Source organism: Dreissena polymorpha, chromosome 2 (genome assembly GCF_020536995.1).
Source record: "Dreissena polymorpha isolate Duluth1 chromosome 2, UMN_Dpol_1.0, whole genome shotgun sequence".
Taxonomy (NCBI): domain Eukaryota; kingdom Metazoa; phylum Mollusca; class Bivalvia; order Myida; family Dreissenidae; genus Dreissena; species Dreissena polymorpha.
Window position 1 is genome coordinate 122,395,402 of NC_068356.1, and position 24,734 is coordinate 122,420,135.

Here is a 24,734-nt window from a genome sequence, read left to right on the forward strand (position 1 = left end):
ATGTGTCTGGAGTACTTTGATGCCTTGGATTGGAAGCTAACTTAAAAGATGAACTTTTGAGGGTGTGTTTTCTATTGTGTGGGGCTTTTGTCGAAATTAGGATTCCGAAACGCGTTTTTCTACGGTGGGTTCATTCGACAGCGATTTACTTTCTTAGAAGTTGCGAGACGGTATGTTTTTGATTGCAATTATTGGAAGATGACAGATCCATCTTTAAAATGATACCAGGTTCGGAAAAATTGATACGTCGGAAAGGCAAGAAAAATGCTGTGAAAGTTGTCAGTTTTATAATGGGACCCTATGGGAATCGGAATTAGTGTAATATAACCTGTATGTGAGAGCAAGGAACGACAACTCTGCGTGGAGATTGGAGTCGCACAGGTAAGTTTACATGCCAGACAAGTGATACAAATAAGCGGTCGGATTTTATCAAACGATACATGCAATGTAGTCGCTGTACCCATACTTCCTCATTTCATTTCACATCAACCGTGACTCGAGACGACAAATCAAGCAATTTGATTACAAGTAGGGTAAATTCCCTCCTTATTTTTATTTAACAATAATATACATGGTCGTTCAAATCTCTCTATGGTTTTTAACATTAAAGCGATTTATTAGCAGGTTAGTAGCTTATTTTATTTATATTTTGTGGGATATGATTGAAAAATAATAAAATTAAGCACATACAATCTTAAGGTGACCTTTTCAAGTTTTGATAAAATGACAAAATTTTCATTGTAGTTATGATATTTGTAAGGAAACAGTCATACTGAACATTTACCATGCTCTAAATATACCTATATATATATATATATATGTATATATGTATATATATATATATATATATATATATATATATATATATATATATATATATATATATATATATATATATATATATATATATATATATATTGCCGAGTGGTCTAAGCGTTATACTTTTACTTCAGGTGTCAGTTGTTCGAGTCAGGTTGATGGTTACTTTTTTTCTTTCTTTCATTTTATTCTTTTTGAATGGAGCTTTTTAGATCCAGTATTTACATGTATCAATATAAAGCACTTAATGAAATACTTCAATACTAGTACATGCCACAATCTATATAAAAGGTCCTTTTAAATGTAGCACATGTAGAAAATGTAAAACGGTTACTATGTTATTATAAAATGTGAAAAATGTGTATCCACTGTAAATTGTTGAATAGTTTAATGTTAAGCTTTTGTGGTGCGATTGTTAAAATGTTCGAATGCATAATTATGACAACACTACTCAGAAAATATGTTCTACTGTTAAATTCAACTGAAAACGCCAATTTCTAAAAGTCGTTTAACGGTTATACATGTTATAGGAAAATGTCAAACCTAACACAAATCTCATGAAAACATGTAAAAACAAAAGTTTGAGTGAGGTGTTGTTTGTTTTTATCTCCTTTAATTGTACTTGATGGCTGCCTGCCAATATTTCACATAACACATACTTGTTTATTTAAATAAGTCATAATGATAAGTTATAATATCACATTTAAAAGGAAACAGCTAACCATCGTATCAGGCTCACGGCGTGTATCGCGGGACAATGGAAGAACATTCTTCGATTTTCATATCGCTTGCCTTTGACTTCGGTACGACCTATAGTGGCTATGCCTTCTCCTTTAAATCAAGTCCAACGGACGTTAATGTCAACTGCAATTGGTACGCTGGATCTGGTAAACTTGTATCACAGAAAACATCAACCAGCCTCTTGCTAGACCCAGACGGCAAGGTCCACTCATTTGGATTTGAGGCTGAAGACAAATATGCAAATCTTGCGGAAGAGGGAATTCACCACGCTTGGAGATTGTTCAGACGCTTCAAAATGTTCTTATATAATGATCCGGTATACACTTTATAACTTGTTTGGCTACATACCTGATATTTATTGACATTCGATTTTTGAACAGTGTTTTACATATATGGCCAGATAAAAAAAACAACATCATATGATACCGAATGCACACATTTCACATATTGACATGAATTATTATACTTTGACTTAAGTTTAAACTTTGCGCTAGATAAGTCGCTTTTTCAATAGTCATATCTCGGCAGGTGCAGAGATACAACCATTAAATATATCGTAAAAGCATCGTTTTGTAATGTGCCCGTTACACATGTGTGCTCTAACCTAACAACATATACTATCAGTTGTTCGAGGCATAGTAACCTTATGCTTTATAATAATCATTACCTTGTTATATTTGTGACTATAGGGGATTGAATGATTTCTCAACTACCCAAATCAAACAAAAATAGGTCGAATTATGTTGATACAATTATGACAACGTCTGTAAATTGTGGGCAACATGTGTTATTTGTCGTATTATTTGCCAATTGTTGGTTGTGTTCTTTTTCCATACAAAAACACAATTAAACACTTATTTCTGCAGGGTTTGGCTAGTACTTCTACGGTTGACGACACGGAAGGTCGGTCGTATTTTGCGATTCTGTTGTTCACCATGGCGATTAGATTCCTGCATCAACATGCGCTGCAACTTTTAAACCAGCGTAACATTGTCGTTAAAGAAACCGATATCCGATACGTCATCACAGTGCCCGCAATCTGGGGCGTTCCTGCCAAACAGTTCATGAGAGTGGCTGCTACAGATGTGAGCTTTTCGTTTATAATGTCTTAACAAGATAAAAAATAATGTTAACAGTTCTCATTTAAACAACACCTGCAACTTTTCAATACGCGCTTTATCGATTAATAATGATTTGTCTAACTATAATCAAAACTAAAACCAGTTAATTGTTTCACTTGTAAGGCTGGAATTGATGGCGAAAGACTGAAGATTGCCCTAGAGCCCGAAACAGCCTCGATTTGGTGTGAAAGGCAAGGGCAAAGATTTACAGGAAACAAGTTCATGCTCGTGGATTTAGGAGGTAAATGTGTTATATAGGAAAACAAAACATAAAATAAAAAAAAGTATCATGGTCTTTCTTGAAAATGGAGATATTTAAAAATACATTGTAATGAAGCGAACAATAACGGGTATTCATAGCAAGAATTTCGCAGTTTGCATAGTGAGCAGTTTACATGTCACGCATTCATTTCAAAGTCTCAGGATCGAAGTATAGAATCCTAGTAATTGATATACCTAAATGTATTATGCGATCTTGTTTGCTATAGGCGGAACTGCGGATATCTCTGTTCACGAAAAACGGCCTGACGGGCGACTGAGAAATATCCATGCCCCAAGCGGAGGCCCGTGGGGAGGTACATGCGTCGATGAAAACTATATCAAGTTTTTATCAGAGGTATTCGGAAAAGAAGCACTACAAGATTTGAAAAAGACAGACATGTGCGATTATTTAGAGTTAATGCGAGACTTCGAAATGAAGAAACGAGCATTTGACTTTCAATCTGGACATTGGATAATTTTCCGAATTCCTGTGTCACTTTGGAATCGTGCTGAGAACCAGCTTGGGCAGACAATTGATAATCGTCTGAGGTCATTGACATACGGATCGAATGTTACTGCAACGAGCGGGGCTAAATTGAAAGTCCATCAGTCTGTCGTTAAGGCCTGGCTCGATGAACCAGTCTCAAAGCTACTTGTTCATCTGGAGAAGATTTTGAAGGAAAAACATATAGAAGACATACAGCATCTTGTATTGGTAGGCGGCTTTGGAGAATGTCGATATGTTCAACAGAGAATCCAATCAGAGCTGAAAGGGATGCAACTGATAGTTCCAGAAGATGCAGGCTTGGTCGTCCTAAAAGGAGCCGTTGTTTTTGGACACAGTCCTGAAATTATTGCGTCAAGAGTGATGGCTTTTACCTATGGAGTAAGGCGGTACCAACGATTTAATCCGGCTAAGCATCGCGATGAAATGAAGGTCTTTAAGCAAGGCGAGTGGCTCGTGCCAAACTGTTTTAAAGTGTTCGTGCGAGCAAACGAAGAGATTGCAATCGATGACAGTGTGTCCTATAATTGTACACCTACGGGTAAGGTGTCTAGAATTGTGATTTACATGACACGCGAGAGGGAGCCCAAATACACGACTGATGCAGGCTGCAAACGTGTAGCGTCCTTAAAGTTACTCAATTCGGAAGACATCCCATATACGGAACAGAAATGTGTTGTTTCCTTTTTGTTCGCCGACACGGAATTGATCGTGAAAGCACAGAACCGCGTCACTGGAAATGTAACAATCCTTCCATTAGGTTGGCTAGACAGGAGGAACAGTGATCTTTCTGCTGATGGTTTAGATGAAACACTTGAACTGATGGTTTAGGTGATACACTTGAACCAGACACTGTCGAATAAACCAAATTATACAAGCAAGTATGAATCAGTACTATTTTGCGATAAATGAATCATACCTGGACTATTTCGAGCATACATTTCAAGTGCTATGCTGGTATTTATTTTTTACAATACGTATATATTTGTATCATGTTTGTAAATATTTGTATCCAGTTATTAAACATTTGCTTATGTTTATATTAAATAAGTTTTTTTAGAATTACTTGGCATTTACAACAAATGTAAACATAGTAATTGTTTTAAGTTAAATACTTGTAAATTTTGACAACATGTAACTTTCTTGATTATAATCTAGAAGACGAACATTATTTTACCTGGTGTCTTTTTTATATTATTGATTTATTAAAATATAATCAAGTATACATTTAACTCGGTAACAACTTCTTTACGCAAATATAATAAGCATCCGTTCGAAACAATAAAAACATGGACCTTTGGTCATTTAGTTTTTGACCATTCATTAATATTGCTCAGCGATGTAAGTTTTCAGACACTCTGAGTTTTCGGACACCCTCTTTTTTTTAGCGAAAATAATTATTTTTTGTGACTCTTTATTTTCGGACCTACGGGTTTTCGTCTATAATTAATGTCTCTTAATTTTCGGACAGTATATTTTTCTGCGCTATTCTACAGACTTCGGCCCTGTTTTCGCTTAGCTTGTGACTCTTCGACCATGGATTTTTACCACCGGATTAAGGTAATAAAATACGGCCGATGCATGCCCAAGGGCAAACACCATTACATTTGCGTTATTGGGCGAATAACTATATATATCGGTAGAAAATAATGAATTCACACAAAAGCATTTGAAACAGCGTCGTCCTATTAAGGAAGCAAAATGTTTTTGTGTCCTATATAATTTCAGAAAAGAGTTAGCAAAGCTGTGAAGTTGAACTTTTTAAAGGGGAAACAGAAGAGTAACAATAAAATTATTGCACATTGATTAATTGCATTTATTTTAATATAATTATAATTTTCGGACACGTTAATTTTTAACTCCTGTAATTTTTGAATATTTTTCGTATCTAAATTTTCGGACATGGATTAAAAAAAAAAATTCTTAGTGTCTGAAATTACGGTAATATAGACATTATATTTATCCGGACGATCTAAAATCCCAACAACAAATAACACATCGTAAACTTGATAATATGTATATTGTGTGTGCTTTTGTACTCTTACTTCGGGTAAAACTGTATCAAGCAGGTATCGTAGCATTCAACTTGTTTTAAATGAGATTGCGTCAGTTATAATATAAGTGAAACGCTTGGTGTATCAGACATATTCAGAAAACAAGTAAAAAGGACGTTTTAGTATTGTATTCCATAACCGCATCAGTAGTGAGCGGTAATAGTAAACGGCGATGTTTAATTTATTATCTTTTGATTTCATAATTTCAGATGCATAGGTATATATATATACATGTACATGTATATTGTTTAGAAGAAAAAAGGGCAGAATGGTGTTAAATGACGTATTTTAAGAGTGTTTACTTACCACTTACAACAAGTAAATAACTAAGAAAATGGCCATGCAGAATAAGACAACAGGATTGGCTTATTACTTATTCACGCACTAATAAAGGTGTAGTAAGCGACTTACATGTTGCCGATTTTAAATATTTGAAAACTTTTATACCGACTACGCATCTTTAAGATATATTAAAGTAAAAGCTACGAATGGCACAGCGTCAACTTCGTCCGTAGGATATGATGATTATGTCCAAAACATATGCTGTGTTGATCACATTTATAGTTGATATAAGAAAAGTATTTGATGAAGTCTTACACTAAGTTTTAAGGAAATGCAGGCATAATACAATACTAGAATATTCTTTCTTAAAATTATAAAATCAAAAACGAGACCGCGCTTGCTGATTCTAACACTATATCAACAACAACTAATACTACTGCTACTGCTACTTAAACTCTTTACAACTGCTGCTGTTGCTACCATATCATTAGTATTATATAATTAAAGCCTATGTGTATATGATTGTGATGAAAATGCTCAGAATGATTATCCTGACAATATTTAGGCATCTTGGCCAAATTTTAATCTGGGTCACGTGCGTTTATTACAAACTTGGGTTGAATGTTAATCTTGACAATATCTAGGCAAAATTTCAATCTTGGTCATTCGTGTCTAAAAACTAGATAGCCAGGTAAAATCTTAGGAAAACCTTGACACGACTCTTAAGAAACATTTATGAGTCAACCTTGATGGACCTTGGTTTGGAGGTTTATCTTGACAATATCTAGGCCAATATAGAATCTGGGTCCAATAACAAGATTACCAGGTCAAATTTTAGACAACCCAAATTATTACTCATGAGGACAATTTTTTCACTCAATCTTAATGAATCTTGGTCAAAATGTTTTATATTGACAACAATCAATGCCATCTTTGACTAAGTGTCAAGTGGGTAAAAACTAAGTCATAAAGTCTTCGACGATTGGAGTACCTTGAACTTAGGTAGCACTTCAGGGCCATGATGGCCATCTTCTTGTAATTACTAGTATAACTTGTGCAATTTACTTTCATATAAACCTATGCCACTCATATCATATTCAACTTCAATGGGGTTAAGGAGTGTGATGGAAAGGACAAATCACTATAAACAACCCGCAATCAGACAAAATAAATTGAAAATTAATAAATAATTTTACTAAATGTTTAACTTGAGTATGGCGTCAGGAGATTTGTTAAAGGGACCTTTTCACAGATTTTGGCATGTATTGAAGTTTGTAATCAAATGCTTTATGTTGATAAATGTAAACATTCGATCTAAAAATCTCGTGTAACGAGAGATTGCCAAGCAATATGGTCCCCTACCGGTGAAACTCCACCATTGTTAGTATTATATTGTTTAAATATTTGTTGCCAAAGCAACCAGAATTCTTGACGTAGGAACAAAATGAAATGACGTGCATAATCTCCATATTGCCACCTATCCATGTTTCAAGTTTCATGAAAAAATATGAAGAACTTTTAAAGTTATCGCAGGATCCAGAAAAGTGTGACGGACTGCCAGACAGACTGACAGACAGACAGACTGACAAACAGACTGACAGACAGAGAGCAAACTATAAGTCCCATCCGGTTTCACCGGTAGGGGACAAATAAAACAAGAACAAAATTAAAGAAAAAAAAGTAACCCTCAACTGGGCTCAAACCACTAACATCTGGAATAAAAGTCTAACGCTTAGAACATTCGGCCATCCGTGCTCATTCAACATACTTTATACAAGCAATCCTCATAGTGTCACAAAATATCACGAAAACAACAGAACTCTCCAAATTATTATATCGTTTCGCGTTGCAACACTTATTAATTTTCAGGATTTTAAATCGGCAAAAGATGCATATAATGGATATTTTAGAGCATGGTAATTGTTAAGTATTACTGTTTCCTCACAAATATCATAACAACAACGAACATTAGCGAATCTGAAACCATTTTTTTTTATTTTGTCAATTAACCAAAACGTGAAAAGGTCCCTTTCAAGATGTAAAAAAGCACAAATGGATAAATAATAAAACAACGAAAACATACGCTATAGTATGATATAGTTTGATATGCTGTGTATTCTAAAATATACATGTACATGTATACGAAAAATATCTGATCCAGCAGAAACAAGTACAAAATACACTGAAATGAGTATTTAAATAACTGGTTACGCAAGCATAGAATTCAAGTACAACGACATGAAAACATACATGATATGTACAAAGAGCAATTACAAAAAGATGAACAGAGTACACTTTTTCATGAAAATGTTTTACATATTCTGAAATAGATGGGCATGTCTCGAGATCTTCCACTGAGACTGTACATACTTTATCACAGTCATGACAAAACTAAATATATATTATTTTGCAGTATTTTTTATTGTTTCATCATTATAATAGTTAACCTTCTACAATCTTTAATTTGAGTATAGTATTTACATAACCGGTAGGTTGAACATTTTTATTTTCTATAATTTCATCGCTTCTTTAGATTCGGCCAACACCATGCTTTGGAATTAATGCAATATTCTTGATGCAGCTTGAGTTAATAGCTGTATTTGGTTAATTATAGTTAAGGGACCTGGGATTAATCATAATGGTGTAAGTAGAATCGTAAGGGAAAAGACAACGAACATAACATGTAATAAACGACACTGACAATGAAAACTTAACATAATAACTTACTCTTCTTGGACTGCGTATGGGTGGGTACGACGTATCGATGTAATCCAAAAAATGCCGAATATCTGCCCCAAATCTTCTTAGTTCCGGTGCCCACTTTATTATAAACAAAAAATTATCATTAAATGGCCTGTCTACGGATAAGTAAGTTCTCGTGTATAACAAAATACGAATCAGTGGCAAAATCGTGCACAGTTGCATAAGTTTTGTTAAGGATTTAGGAAGTATTTCACGTTTTTCGATTGCTATTTTACCGAATAGAAACATGCCATAGTAAAATGGCGTCACATGATGATACGCGTGTTCGACGGTGCTGTATTTTTTTACATGCATAGGCATGATTACTATTACTCGCTCAAACTTCATACCATTCGATTGAAATAAAATGTTGCTTTTTTTCCTGGGTGTTCCAATTAATTATTTTTATTTTCAATTTCCCACTATCGCCAAATAAGATCTGAAAGGGAAGTCGATGTGAAATTGTAAAAACAATATTGACACTCGAGAACTAGAAAGTTCAAAGTTATTGCAGAGTGGTTGTTGTTTTTGAAATATGTAATACTGTTTAGTTTATTTTGTTATGTTTTTATAAAATGCACATATTCTCTCTATATATATAAAACATAAAAATATGCATACTACTGAAATAAAAGGTAAAATTTTAAGTATTTTATTTAACTAACAATTACTCTTATACAGTACACCAATGACAGGTCCGAACTGTATGCGAGTAATCTACAAAGCAGCTTACGGTTAATACACCGATACGCAGTACTCTTCATAACAAACAAAAGGCGTCCGACCGTAAGCAGAGCCCAGCCGATATCGAGATAAAATATCCCATCATATCATAATGGAACATTATTTCTTCACAAAATGGATAAAATTACAGTGAACCGATGAGTTTTCTTTGATTTATTACGATGAAAAAATTTGAAGACAAAGGCTTAATACACCGATACGCGGTACCCCCAGTATACTGCAAGTGTAATATCACGAACACCGCTGATGTCGTCCTCTTCAGAAATCATTTCACTGGCGTCACTGGCGGTAGTAAAGCAATGTTTTCGTCTTCAAATTTTTCATGTATTAAAAAACTGTTTTCGGTAAATTTTACTGTTTTCGCGAAAACAGTACTGTTTTAGGTATCTAGTCATACCGTTAAGTTTCGAACGAACGTCAACTCTTGTTCGCCCTAGTTACGAAAAGGGCCAATAATGCAGAGCCGTACCCATACTTCCATTACGCACCAACCGTGGCTAGAGACGAAAAATCAAGCACTTAGATTAGAAGTAGGGTGAATTCCCCCTGTCTATGGCAAAAGTGAATAGAAATAATATACAGCGTCGTTAAAATCTATCTTTTCTTCTTAAAGGGGCCTTTTCACAGATTTTAGCATGATTTAAAGTTTGTCATTAAATGCTTTCTTTTGATAAATGTTAACATTTGCTCTTGAAAGCTCCAGTAAAAAAAAAATAGAATAAAAAAGAAACAAAAGTAACCCGCAACAGGGCTCAAACCACTGACCCCTGGAGTTCTGGAGTAAAAAGTCTACCACCAAGACCCCTCGACTATTCTTCCGCATGCAATGAAAGCTGTATTTTATACTATATATAAACAATCCTCATAGTTTCACAAAATATAACGACAACAACAGAACTCTCCAAATTATTCAATCGTTTCGCGATGCAACGCTTTATAATTTTCAGGTTTTTAAATCGTCAAAAGATGCATATAATGGCTATATTAGAGCATGGTAAATGTTCAGTATTACTGTTTCCTCACAAATATCATTACTAAATCGAAAATTTGCGAATCTGAAACAACTTTGTTAAATTTTGTCAATTTACCAAAACTTGAAAAGGCCCCTTTAACATTTAAGCGATTTATCAATCTCGATGCAGAGTTGTCGTTCCTCGCTCTCACATTAACCGTCGTGCATGAGATTGTAATGTAACCGTCGTGCAAGAGATGGGAGGCGGAAAACTACAACGGGCGAGGCATGGTCAGGGGTGATAACCCCAAAAAAGGGTTAGGGTAAGGCTTAGGGTTAGGGGTCGGGTTAGGGTTAGGGTTGGGTTTAGGCTAACCCAAACTCGAACCCGACCCCTAACACTAACCCAAACCCTAACCCTAACCCTCTAACCCCCCCCTGCGTAATACCATACCATGCCCCGCCCGTTGTAGTTTTCCGCCTCCCGCAAGAGATAGGCGATTAATAAGCAGGTGGGAAGCATTTTTTATTTATACTTGGTGGGATATGATTGAAAAATTATCAAATTAAGCACGTACTAATGTTAAAGTTAGTAGACAATGTAAAACGGTTGCTATGTTAGGATCAAATTCGTTATCCACTGTTCATTATTGAAAAGTTCAATTTTTAGCTTTTGTTGTGACATTGTATAAAATATTTCTAAGGCATATGACAACTATAAGCAGAAAATATTTCCCACTGTTTAATTTCCACTGAAAACACCAATTGCTAAAGTCGTTTAACGTTTATACATGTATGCTATCGGAAATTTTCAAACTTAAAAATAAATCTCATGGAAACATGTAAAAACGAAAGTAGGAATGATGTGTTGTTTGTTTTTATCTCCTTTAATTGTACTTGATGGCTGATTGCCAATATTCACGAAACAAATATTGTTTATTTAAATAAGTGTTAATGATATGTTATAATATCACATTTAAAAGAAACGGCTAATCATCGTCTCAGGCTCAGGACGTGTAGCGCAGGACAATGGACGAAAGTTCTTCGATTTTCATATCGCTTGCCTTTGACTTCGGTACGACCTACAGCGGCTATGGCTTCTCCTTTAAATCAAGTCCAACGGACGTTAATATAAACTGCAATTGGTACGCTGGCTCTGGTCAACTTGCATCACAGAAAACATCAACCAGCCTCTTGCTAGACCCAGACGGCAAAGTCAACTCATTTGGATTTGAAGCTGAAGACAAATATGCAAATCTTGCTGAAGAGGGCATTCACCACGCTTGGAGATTGTTCAGACGCTTCAAAATGTTCTTATACAATAATCCGGTATATTCAATTTATAACTTGTTTTGCTACATAACTGATATTTATTGACATTCGATTTTTGTACAATGTTTTACATATATGGACAGATCGAAAACAACATCATATGATACCGAGTGCACACATTTCACATATTGACATGAATAATTATAATTTGACTTTAGTTTAAACTTTGCGCTAGAGAAGTCGCTTTTTCAATGGTTCTATCTCGTCAGGTGCAGAGATAAAACCATTAAAATATATAGTAAAAGCATCGTTTTGTAATGTGCCCGTTACACATGTGTGCTCTAACCTAACAACTGTTGCTATCAGTTGTTTGAGACATAGTAACCTTATGCTTTATAATAGCCATTACCTTGTTATATTTGTGACTATAGGAGATTGAATGATTTCTCAACTTCCCAAATCAAACAAAAACAAAAATTGGTCGAATTATGTTGATACGATTATGATAACGCCTGCCAATTGTGGGCAACATGTGTTATTTGCCGTATTATTTGCCAATTGTTGGTTGTGTTAAATGACCTTTCCATACAAAAACACAATAATAGCAAGACTTATTTCTGCAGGGTTTGTCAAGTACTTCTACGGTTGACGACACGGAAGGTCGGTCGTATTTTGCGATTCAGTTGTTCACCTTGACGATTAGATTCTTGCACCAACATGCGCTGCAACTTTTAAACCAGCGTAACATAGTCGTTAAAGAAACCGATATCCGATACGTCATCACAGTGCCCGCAATCTGGGGCGTTCCTGCCAAACAGTTCATGAGAGTGGCTGCTACAGATGTAAGTTTTTCGTCTATTATGTCTTAACAACATACAAAACATAATGTTAACAGTTCTAAAAAACAACACCTGCAATTTTTCAATACGCGCTTTATAGATTCATAATGACTTGTCTAACGATAACCAAAACTACAACCAGTTCATTGATGTTTCATTCGTAAGGCTGGAATTGATGGCGAAAGACTGAAGATTGCCCTAGAGCCTGAAACAGCCTCGATTTGGTGTGAAAGGCAAGGACAAAGACTTACAGGAAACAAGTTCATGCTCGTGGATTTGGGAGGTAAATGTATTATATAGGAAAACAAAAAATAAAAGGTATCTTGGTCTTTCTTAAAAAGGAGATATTACAAAATATATTGTCATGAAGCGACCAATAACGGGTATTGATAGCAAGCATTTCGCAGTTTGCATTGTAAACAGTTTACATGTCACGCATTCATTTCAAAGTCTCAAGATCGAAGTATATATTGCCAATACAGAATCCTAGTAATTGGTATACCTAAATGTATTATGCGATCTTGTTGGCTATAGGCGGAACTGCGGATATCTCTGTTCACGAAAAACGGCCTGACGGGCGACTGAGAAATATCCATGCCCCAAGCGGAGGCCCGTGGGGAGGTACATGTGTTGATGAAAACTTTATCAAGTTTTTATCAGAGGTATTCGGAAAAGAAGCTCTACAAGATTTGAAAAATACAGACATGTATGATTATTTAAGGTTAATGCGAGACTTCGAAATAAAGAAACGAGCATTTGGCATTGAATCTGGACTTATTTTCCGAATTCCTGTCACTTTGGAATCGGGCTGAGAACCAGCTTGGGCAGACAATTGAAAATCGTCTGGGGTCATTGACATATGGATCGAATGTTATTGCTAAAATCAGGGCTAAAGCGAAAGTCCATCAGTCTGTCGTTAAGGGCTGGTTCGAAGACCCAGTCTCAAAGCTACTTGATCATCTGGCAAAGATTTTGAAGGAAAAATATATATAGAAGACGTGAAGCATCTTGTATTGGTAGGCGGCTTTGGAGAATGTCGATATGTTCAACAGAGAATCGAATCAGAGTTAAAAGGGTTGCAACTGATATTTCCAGAATATGCAGGCCTGGTCGTTCTAAAAGGAGCCGTTGTTTTTGGACACAGTCCTGGAATTATTGCGTCAAGAGTGTTGGCTTTTACCTATGGAGTAAGACGGTACCAACGATTTAATTCGGCTAAGCATCGCGATGAATTTAAGGTCTTTAAGCAAGGCGAGTGGCTCGTGCCAAACTTGTTCAAAGTGTTCGTGCGAGCAAACGAAGAGATTGCAATCGATGACAGTGTGTCATATAATTGTACACCTACGGGTAAGGTGTCTAGAATTGTGATTTACATGACACGCGACATGAAGCCAAAATACACGACTGATGCAGGCTGCAAACGTGTAGCGTCCTTAAAGTTACACAATTCGGAAGACATCCCATATACGGAACAGAAATGTGTTGTTTCCTTTTTGTTCGCCGACACGGAATTGATCGTGAAAGCACAGAACCGAGTCACTGGAAATGTAACCATCCTTCCATTAGATTTACTAGACAAGAGGAACAGCAGTGATATTTCTGTTGATGGTTTAAGTGATACACTTGAACCAGACATTGTCGAATCAACAAAATTATGAAAGCAAGTATGAATCAATACTATTTTGCGATAAATGCATCATACTTGGACTTTTTCGAGCATACATTTCAAGTGCTATGGTGGTGATTATTTTTTAAATACGTATATATTTGTATCATGTAAGTAAATATTTGTATCAAGTTATTAAACATTTGCTTATGTTTATATTTAATAAGTTTTTGTGAGAAGTACCTGGCATTTTATCAGAGATGTAAACATATTCATTGTTTCAAGTTAAATACTTGTAAATTTTCAAAACATTTAACCTTCTTGATTATAATCTAGAAGACGAACATTGTTTTACATGATGTATTTTTGATATTATTGAATTATTAAAATAAAATGAAGTTTACATATAATGGCATATAACTCGGTAACAACTTAATTACGGCAATATAATTACATGTAGCATCCGTTCGAAACAATAAAAACTTGGACGATTAGTCATTACGTTTTTGACGATTCATTAATATTGCTCAGCGATGTAACACTATGTAAACTCGATCATATTGTGTAGTGTACGTACTCTATTTTAATAATGTCTATTCAACATAATAAATAAATGTTTCTGAGTAATTCAGCACCAATCGCTATTATTGTTCCTTAATTATAAAATGTATTAATGTATTTCACGTATAGCCTCCCTTGGAAGCTAGAATGGCACGTCATGTAACCTGTGTATTTCGGTAATTAAATGGGGATTTCATTCGTTGATATGCTTAACACAAAGGTCAATGCAACGTCCAAGACTAGCAATACTTACCTTCATTCCTTCATTTATACATTGAAAAACAAGAAATATAAACAATATGGACCATTCATTGGGCATATTGAGGCACTGGGGCTGATGTAACTGCAAACGCGTTTAATAAAGCCATAATTGGCGTAAGAAATCATCAACAAGAGAGCAATTGTCACCAAGATACATATCTTCAATAGAGTTATTTTTAATGATGTTTTGACCAGAATTGTTTCCTTGATTAATGACTCAGGGTCGTGCTCGCATCAATATCCTCAATCCTACCCCAGTAGTATTGCTAAGATAATTGAAAATCTACTTATACTGGACAAAGATATGTTCCGTACAAAGTGCTTAGGATGAATTTCTCTGAATTTATATTTAACCTTGTATTGTGACCTTGGCCTTGAACTAACGGAACGACCCTCTAATCATCAGTCATTTCACTCTTATGTTCCAGATATATGGCCGATACGGTGTTTATAACTTGGAGCCATTTAAGACTCCCTGGTGCTGGTACCGATCCGTATTTCTTAGTTCTTGATTCGCATCTAATCTTGGCTAAATGAAAATTTGCATCGCCATATTTCGTGTTTTCCATTTAATTTCAGATCACGCGCGAGACCTCCCATTAATACTGGCGACTCATGTGCTGGTGATAATTTTTTTCTCAGTGCACATAAAGCATGTAATAAAGACATTATATTAACCCGGACGATCTAAAATCTCACCAAGCCTCGCAATTAATTTATTCTAATCCTCGCCTGATATATTACATAACGATCAGGCAGTAATCTGTTTTTCTGTTTATCATACCTCTACGTCCCACATTTTATAAGAAATTGTGAAAAATAATCGCTACGACGCTGCATTTTTGCGGGAATAAATATGATTTTGACGTTTGATGTACTTGCGCTTAATTTTTGTATAATATGTGTTTGCTGTTTATGTTGCTTTTGTGTATAAAATATATAACATCTTTGTATCAAATTGTTTGTTTTGTTGAATCTAATTCTATTTAACTAAAAATGATGACTGTATAGTTTATTCCGAGTAATATGACCTTCCTTCTATCATCGACTGATATAAGAACTTCCTGTTAAACTGATATTAAAAAATATATCATGCAACGTTATATCAGGCAGATATCGATGCAGCGGTATGATACAATACTAGTATATTTTTTCTTGAATAAAAATCCAATACGAGACCGCGCTTGCTGCTAATAGCACTATATCATCAACAACAACAACTACTACTATTACTTAAATCCGTTACTGCCGCTGTATTATTAGTATAATTATTACTATTTATATTCAATAATTAAATAATAATTAAGATCCCCTTTGTCCAGCGTCCGTCATATATGTTAAGCTCGTTACCTCAATTAAAGCCAACGAGTATCCTATTGTGATGAAATCGGTCAGAATGTTTATCTTGACAAGATTTAGGCATCTTGGTCGAATTCTACTCTGGGCCACGTGCGTTCATTACAAACTTGGGTTGGATGTTTATCTAGGCAAAATTTCAATCTTGGTCATTCGTGTCTAAAAAGTAGATAACCAGGTAAAATCTTAGAAAAACCTTGACACGAATCTTAAGAACCATTTATGAGTAAACCTTGATGGACATTGGTTAGGTTTGTCTTGACCATATCTAGGCAAAGATAGAATCTGGGTCCAAAAACTAGATCACCAGGTCAAATTGTAGAAACCCAAACTATTTTGCCCTAAAAAAGACAAATTGATAAATAATAAGACAATGAAAACATACGCAATATAGTTTGATATGTTATGTATTATAAAGCATACATGGACATGTATACAAACAATATCTGATCCAGCAGAAATAAGTACAATATACACTGAAATGAGTATTAACAGGTTACGCAAGTATAGAAAGTACAACGACATGAAAACATACATGATATGTACAATTAGCAATAACAACAAGATAAAAAGAGTACACTTTTTTTATACAGCTGTTTTACATATTCTGAATTGGATGGGCATGTCTCGAGATTTTCCACTGAGATTGTATACACTTTAACATAGTTGTGACAAAACTAAATATATATTATGTTGCAATATGTGTTGGTTAGTATTGTTTAATCATTATAATAGTTAACCTTCTACAATCTATAATTTGAGTAAAAGTTTTACATAACCGATATGTTGAACATTTTTATTATAGTTTCATCGGTTCTATAGATTCGGCCAACAGCATGCTTTGGAATTCATGCAATATTCTTGATGTAGCTTAAATTGATAGTTGTATTTGGTAAATTAAAGTTAATTACTGTTCTATAAAAATCTATCACTCAAATAAACAAACAAAAAACATGAATAATATATTTTGTCTCAGAAAAAATGAATTTTCAGTAAAATACTAGAAACTATTTCTACAAATATTGTGCAAATTATTCTCAATAGATTCCCTTAAAAACAGTATGTTGGTGTTAATATATCAAAATTATTTATAAAAGTATCATTTTCATTTCAAAACAATGACTGGCTATGTTGATAGGAAAAATTTGAAAACAAAATCAAGGTGCCTACGTTGCCTTTCAAAGAAAGAATCAAATTTATCAAAAAAATATTGCCTTTATTTTGTAGTGAAGACCTTATATTTTAAGTTGGATGTTTCAATGCTTTTGTAATACTCGTACAATTTCTAAATAACAGCATATTCCTAAAAGCATGTATGTTTGCATTAAACAGTATGTCATGGCTATGCTATACTATATTTATGAGATTTGCCAATGCCCCAAGGCATATTAGCCAATATGCAAATAAATATATTTTATGCATTTTGAAATCATATTTATTTTGGATGAATTAAGTCTTAAGTAGCTGAATATATAGACAAATGCACATTTAATCAGTCAATATACAAACAAAGGGCTAATTTCAACATTGAAAGCAGTTTTGTTTGATATAAATAAATCTGATCAATGCTTATGGAACCAGATTTAATCATAACTGAAAAATTACATAAAAAATACCATGTGTATGAATGACTAGACTTCACTGAAATATTAGACATGCATGTTGGAAAATGTATTATATAGTACATTACTTGTATAAATATCAACATAGCTAAAAAGAATTTATAATTTTAACACTTTTTTTTCAACTTATAACTCCCTTATAAAATTCATAAATAATCACTGTAATTAGAATGGAAACAAGTTTTTTACTTTCATACTTTCTTCAAAATTTCTCTAAAAAAATAACTGAAATTAAATTAAAAGAATTTAGCATCAGGCTGCTTTCTAATACACAAACCAACACCCACAAATGATAAACGAACAATAGCATTGATAATAAAGAGTATATGCATGGTCACTGGTGTAAACCAAATGAATAACATTGCATCATAAGAGAGACGTCAAGTCAAATAATTTAGCAATAAAGTAAGGTAGTGTTATATAAATGAAATGTACCAATTTATTAATAGAAATTATAATGTAAATTGCTGAAGTCCTATTCACGACTTAATAAATATGATTTACTATCAGACTTATTTATTTATCAAAATCCTTGATGTTAAAAAATGCAAATGCACAAAATACACTAGTGAACACGAAACTAAATTTTAAGTTTTTCTTTAGTTGGGTTCATTTCCATGATAGGGGTTGTTTAATTTTCTTGTCAATTATTGCTGGATTAATGGTAGAAAAATAAACATATAAATAAGTTGGTGTTTCAAGGAAATCAAATTGAATTAACTGAAATCATGACTATGGTACATGTCTTTGTTTTTTTTATTTTTGGGGTGCAAAAGATACAAGTAAGAAATATTCAAAATTAATTTAAACTACTTAAAGCTTAAATTGTTTAAAGCTATTTAAAAAAAATAAAACAAAAGGTTACATGTAATCATTATAATGGGACATCTTTAATCAACATAGATTAAACAGTTATCCAATACATGTGACACTTTCACACCCGACAAAACAAAACGGTAGCAAAGAGCAGACAGATATTCAGAGATGTACTATCAAATGAAGAAAATATATTCAGATTGTTCAGTACAGATATTTATCAGAATATAAATTAAATAGTTACAAAGTTAAAACTGTATAATATTTCACTATCAAATCACAATAAACAACACACAAAAAACACACGTCAAGTAAGAATATAAAAAAAATATAAATATTTATAAACATTAAAATGTTTAACTTGGAAATAAAATAGAAGAAAAACAGAAAAAGAGCCTTGCTCTTAGAAAACAGAGCTTAATGCATGTGCAAAAAGTGTCATCCCAGATTAGCCTGTTCCAGCTTTAATGGTATTTTTTGTATAAAGGAAGTCTGTTATTAGCAAAATTTCAATTCAGTGTCAGCGTCAGTCCCTGATGCACAGACTAATCTGGTACGATACTTTAAGAACATGCATTAAAGGGGCCTTTTCACATTTTGGTAAATTGACAAAATTATAAAAAGTTGTTTCGGATTCGCAATTTTTCGTTTTAGTTATGATATTTGTGAGGAAACGGTAATACTAAACATTTACCATGCTCTAAAATAGCCATTATATGCATCTTTTGATGATTTAGAAACCTGAAAATGATAAAGCGTTGCAACGCTAAACAATTGGATAATTTGGAGAGTTCTATTGTTGTCGCTATATTTTGTGAAACTACGAGGATTACTTTTATAAAGTATAAAATACTTTCGTAGCTGTGTGAGTGCGGATAGCCGAGTGGTTTAAATGCTATATACTTTTACTCCAGGACTCTAGGGGTCAGTGGTTTGAGCCTTGTTGAGGGTTAAATTTTTTTATTTTTATTTTTAAATTTTATTCTCGATTTTGTACTGGAGCTTTTTATAACCAATGTTTGCAATTATCAATAGAAAGCATTTAATAACAAACTTCAAAACATGCAAAAATCTGTGAAAAGGCCCCTTTAAGCCCCATGTTCCCACTACAAAGCTCAAAATGTATCTCCTAAAGAGACTAGTTCACAATTATTGTGCCTTTGTTTGAGCGGTTGCTAAAATTGTTGTTCCTTGTACACATGTAATGGTAGGTGCCCTTCTTGAAGCGCAGTAGCCCCCCTGGATAGGAGGCCGGGGCGTTGTTGAGCTGGTTCTGCAGGGGCGTGGTCTTAGTCTCCACGATGTAGTCCTTGTGGGCAGCATCGGGGCACGAGGCCTTCTTGAAACACCTGAGGAATGGAGAGGTTGGGTTGAGAATCATAAATAGTATGAACAGTAAGAAGAAGGCATACTAACCGGTTAAGTTTTGTGAACTAACTGGTACTGTACCTACTGACTATTTTACCAGAGGATATGTTACCACTGACCATCAGATAAAGGTTATTGGTGTTTTTTAAGAGAATTTTCAGAGCTTCTGAAAGAAGTGGGAGTTAAGATATATTTTAACCAGATTGTAAAAAGTGTGAAGTATAGATATGGGCATGTTAATACAATCAAATTCTATAAGTGAACAAGAAACTGTCGGAGATGGGTGATGCTCCCTAAAGGTTTTTTTTCCACAATATTGCACTATATATTCAGATAAAAGGAAACACCTTGAGGGCACAGTAGTTGGGGGGACAATAATTTTTTTAAAGAAAATTTCAAAGGGCCATAACTCTGTGAAAAATCATCTGACCAGAACCCGCTGATAATATGCACATCTCCTCTTGGTAGTGAAGCTTCCCATAAAGTTTCATTGAATTCCGGTCATTAGTTGCTGAGAAATAGCCCGGACAAGAATTGCACTATATGTACAGTTAATGGAAAATTTCAAAGGGCCATAACTCTGTGAAAAATCATCCGACCAGAACCGGCTGATAATTTGCACATCTCCTCTTGGTAGTGAAGCTTCCCATAAAGTTTCATTGAATTCCGGTAATTAATTGCTGAGAAATAGCCCGGACAAAAATTGTGCACGGACGGACGGACGGACAGACTCAGCGGCAACTATATGCTCCCCCCAAATTTTTTGGGAAAGCATAAAAATTAAATACATTAGGTTATTTCATATCAGATATTTTTTTTTTTTCCCAAAATATTCTTTTATGCTTTGACAACATTTCTTATGCTGGTCAGTCACCATTTTTTGTAAGTTGCTGAAAGGTGCTTTTACTTCCTACAGTGGAAACCCTCTAAACCGGATCCTCTCTATACCGGAATCCTCTCTAAACTGGACAAATTGTCCGGTCCCATTTTTTCCCCTATAAAACCATGCGTAAAATATCTCCTCTAGACCGGAATCCCCTCAATTCCGAATACCGGTCATTATTTGGATCAAAATTGGGTAATTCCATACGTAATTGTACCTCTCTAAACCGCTCAGGGCCGGTTTATTGCACCATAGACCTAGTGTCAAAAAGTTGTGAATAGCGGATTAAAGACACGTAAAATTAATAAAGGTGGTCGAAAAAATTGCAAACTGTAAAAATCGCAAAACAATTTAAAGATACTTGTCCTGTGATGTACATATCGATCAATAGAGGTGATAATACTGATTATAATTACTGATAACAAACATAGAGTTCTTTAGTGTGTTTTGTTTTTGATGTAGGAAGCCGTGCTAAATTTTAATAATCTTATTGCTATTTAATTTTGTGTTGTTAATTACAATTGCTAATTTAGTGTCATATAAAATGGTGATTTGCAGAGTTATTGAAGCAGTTGCATTAAAATATTCATTTAGATTTTCAAATTGGAAATTAAGATAACTAACACTAAAAATGTCCGAACCTCCTTCTAAGCGAATGCGCGTGGAATTGTCTCTACAAGACAAAATCAAATTGATAAAAGAGTCAGCAATGTTCCCTAAACCTAAACTAAAAATGCTGTAAGAGAAATATGTGGTAGGAAAATCGACGATTGGGGATATCGTGCGAAAAAAGTAAATTCACCTTACAAATGCATACATGTATAAAATAGTTTGTTTTTCAGGTTGCACTGTTTGATTTATGTTGTGACTGATATTGCTCATATATGTAAATAAACTATTAAAATTTCTGAAAGTGTTTTTTCCACATTAGGCTATGTACATGTAATTGACTTTCTGAAAGTTAGATAGTCAATGTCCCCTCTAAACCGGAATCCTCTCTAAACTGAAATTTCCTCTCAGTCCCGGGGTTGTCCGGTTTAGAGGGGTTCCACTGTATTTACAATTTGGAATTAGAGGGCATTTTACAACATTTAAAGGGTATTTACACAACTGACAACTTACACCTGTAACTGTACATATGCTATGATAATGTAAAACAGATATTAACAATATAATAAGTATTTGTAGTAACGTTCTACAATAATCACACAAACTGTGTTATATTTCAGCTGTGTAATTCACAAATGGGTCTTTTACCATATTCAGCATGCATTCTAGACTGGCCTGTACATTCTGATAGTCTAGTCAAGAGCTTCCATGTCTGCCTTTGAGTCACGAAAGATTAGGCAGTCTTATTATCAGACAATAAAGCTCCTCATCAGACTGCATCAATTGATAGACTGCACTGGGGAAAATATAGCATAAGAACCCTTTTTGCGTGACATAACTAATTTTTCACAAACCTGTAGTAGCCAGATGATGCCATCTCGAGTGCTAGATCTTTTGGAGAAATGTCCGTCTTCCCATGATGCATCCACACAATATCTGCATTGTTCCACATGGTTGACTTCTCGAAGGTCAGAGGCAGGTTATCGTTGCGGTCCCCAATCTGAGCAATGTTGATTCTGTCAGTGCCTTTAAAATGAATTTGAGTCATTGGATTAGAGCAGTGTATACATTGAAGTTTTTTTATGACAAAAATTATATTAGTTTTTATCTAATTACCTATACTAAAAAATTCATGGCAATGTTTAAAATTAACAAGAGCACCGCCTTGCGGGTGCAGACCGCTCATCTATTTTCTTTTTAAAGGTGAAGGGACTCTCATTTTCAATCACAAAGGAGGGAGGGGTGGAGTGAAGAGGGGTGTATAGTGTGGGGGTGTGGAATTTATTACATTATCTTCCAAAAATGCGAAAAAAAACGGAAAAAAAATAATTCGGGGGGGGGGGGGGGGAGTGGGGGGGGATTCTTTGGTGCGATGGTTGGACGTTATTTCAAACATAAAATAATAAAAATAAATATATTTGTGTGTTTTAACCGTTTCAAAAAAAAAAAAAAATTGGGGGGGGGGGGGGGGGGGTGGGGTGGTGGGAGGGGTATAGTGTGAGGGTGTGGTGGTAATTTGTGAGATGACCTTAAAAAAAAAGAAAAAAATTTAGGGGGGGGGGATTCGGGTGGGGGAGGGGGGGGTGGGGGGGGATTCTTGGGTGCGATGGTTGGACAGTATTTCAAACATTAAATAATACAAATAAATATTTGTATTTTTTAACCGTTTAAAAAAAAAAATTGGGGGTGGGGTGGGGGGGGGGTATAGTGCGAGGGTGTGAGATTATCTTAAAAAAAAAAAAAAAAATTAGGGGGGGGGGGAGGGAGGGGGGGGGAGGGCACACGGAATGGTTTGGGTGGAGTCTATTGTGGTATGTCAGGTAAGAGTAAATTTGTCAAAGTATCAATCAAATCTAATCATAAATAAAGAAGTTATGGCAATTTTAGCAAAATTTATTAATTTGACCTTGAGAGTCAAGGTCATTCAAAGGTCAAGGTAAAATTCAACTTGCCAGGTACAGTAACCTCATGATATCATGAAAGTATTTGAAGTTTGAAAGCAATAGCCTTGATACTTAAGAAGTAAAGTGGATCGAAACACAAAATTTAACCATATATTCAAAGTTACTAAGTCAAAAAAGGGCCATAATTCCGTAAAAATGACAACCAGAGTTATGCAACTTGTCCTTTTACTGTACCCTTATGATAGTTTGCGAGTGTTTCAAGTATGAAAGCAATATCTATGATACTTTAGGAGTAAAGTGGACCAAAACACAAAACTTAACCAAGTATAAAGGGCCCATAATTCCGTCCAAATGCCAGTCAGAGTTAGATAACTTTTCCTGCACAGTCCCCTTATGATAGTTAATAAGTGTTGCAAGTATGAAAGCAATAGCTTTGATATTGTAGGAATAAAGTGGACCTAATCACAAAACTTAAACAAATTTTCAATTTTCTAAGTATAAAAAGGGCACATAATTCTGTCAAAATGCCAGTCAGAGTTACATTACTTTGCCTGCACAGTCCCCTTATGATAATTAGTAAGTTTTGCAAGTATGAAAGCAATAGCTTTGATATTTAAGGAATAAAATGGACCTAAACACAAAACTTAACCAAAATTTTCAATTTTCTAAGTATAAAAAGGGCACATAATTCAGTCAAAATGCACGCCAGAGTTATCTAACTTTGCCTGCCCAGTCCCCTCATGATAGTAAGTAAGTGTACCAAGTTTGAATGCAATAGCATTGATACTTTTTGAGAAAAGTGGACCTAAACGCAAAACTTAACCAGAATTTTCAATTTTCTAAGTATAAAAAGGGCACATAATTCTGTCAAAATGCAAGCCAGAGTTATCTTACTTTGCCTGCCCAGTCCCCTCATGATAGTAAGTAAGTGTACCAAGTTTCAATGCAATAGCATTGATACTTTCTGAGAAAAGTGGACCTAAACGCAAAACTTAACCGGACGCCAACGCCAACGCCGACGCCAAGGTGATGACAATAGCTCATAATTTTTTTTCAAAAAATAGATGAGCTAAAAATTAAAGTATTTATATTCTTTGTTTCTATTTATATTCTGAATGATTTTAAAAAGAATTGTAAATGAATCCGATTTGAGTTTCTATCTGAAATCCAAATTTTAAACATTTTCATAAAATTTGCAAAAATGTTTTAATACTTACCTCCCTTGAAATCATAATTATCATTCCCTGTTAATAAATGACCTATGGATCAAATTCTCATTTTCCTTGGTATCATCATACCCAATATTTGAGCTTCAATCTGGGTTCAATGCATGAGCTTTTTTTCGTTTAAAGGAAGTATCTTCGTTGCAACTTAAAACAACAGTAGGGTGAAAGCGCTGTCAATGATAAGCTTGTG

The 24,734-nt window shown here is 34.5% G+C and overlaps 2 protein-coding genes across 4 annotated transcripts in view; one reads left to right on the forward strand and one right to left on the reverse strand.

Moving 5' to 3' along the window:
• The first annotated feature begins 1,533 nt into the window (after positions 1-1,533).
• On the forward strand, positions 1,534-15,668 carry LOC127868824 (heat shock 70 kDa protein 12B-like). Of its 2 annotated transcripts, none has more exons than XM_052410907.1 (5): positions 1,534-1,876; positions 2,427-2,645; positions 2,805-2,922; positions 3,170-4,207; positions 13,899-15,668. In XM_052410907.1, exons 1-5 carry the CDS (start codon positions 1,577-1,579, stop codon positions 13,988-13,990), a joined length of 1,767 nt encoding a protein of 588 aa, XP_052266867.1. In that variant the 5' UTR covers positions 1,534-1,576; the 3' UTR covers positions 13,991-15,668. The 2 variants fall into 2 exon arrangements, with proteins under 2 accessions (XP_052266867.1, XP_052266866.1); XM_052410906.1 differs by having other exon boundaries at positions 3,170-3,879; positions 13,571-15,668.
• An 839-nt stretch (positions 15,669-16,507) lies between these two features.
• The window catches only part of LOC127868827 (protein DD3-3-like), a 39,373-nt gene continuing 31,146 nt past the window's right edge, over positions 16,508-24,734 (reverse strand). For both annotated transcript variants that reach the window (XM_052410911.1, XM_052410910.1), the window contains exons 13-14: positions 22,269-22,440; positions 16,508-19,903 (exon numbers count right to left, since the gene is read on the reverse strand). In XM_052410911.1, coding sequence (XP_052266871.1) covers positions 19,693-19,903; positions 22,269-22,440 — 383 coding nt within the window. In that variant the 3' untranslated portion in view covers positions 16,508-19,692. The remainder of the gene's footprint in view (positions 19,904-22,268; positions 22,441-24,734) is intronic.

Excerpts from the sequence above, each read along its gene's own strand:
- LOC127868824 (XM_052410907.1), top strand. The coding sequence starts at position 1,577 with ATGGAAGAACATTCTTCGATTTTCATATCGCTTGCCTTTGACTTCGGT. Across the intron at positions 2,646-2,804 it reads TGAGAGTGGCTGCTACAGAT|GCTGGAATTGATGGCGAAAG; the intron begins GTGAGCTTTTCG and ends TTCACTTGTAAG. Across the intron at positions 4,208-13,898 it reads TGTAACAATCCTTCCATTAG|ATTTACTAGACAAGAGGAAC; the intron begins GTTGGCTAGACA and ends TCCTTCCATTAG.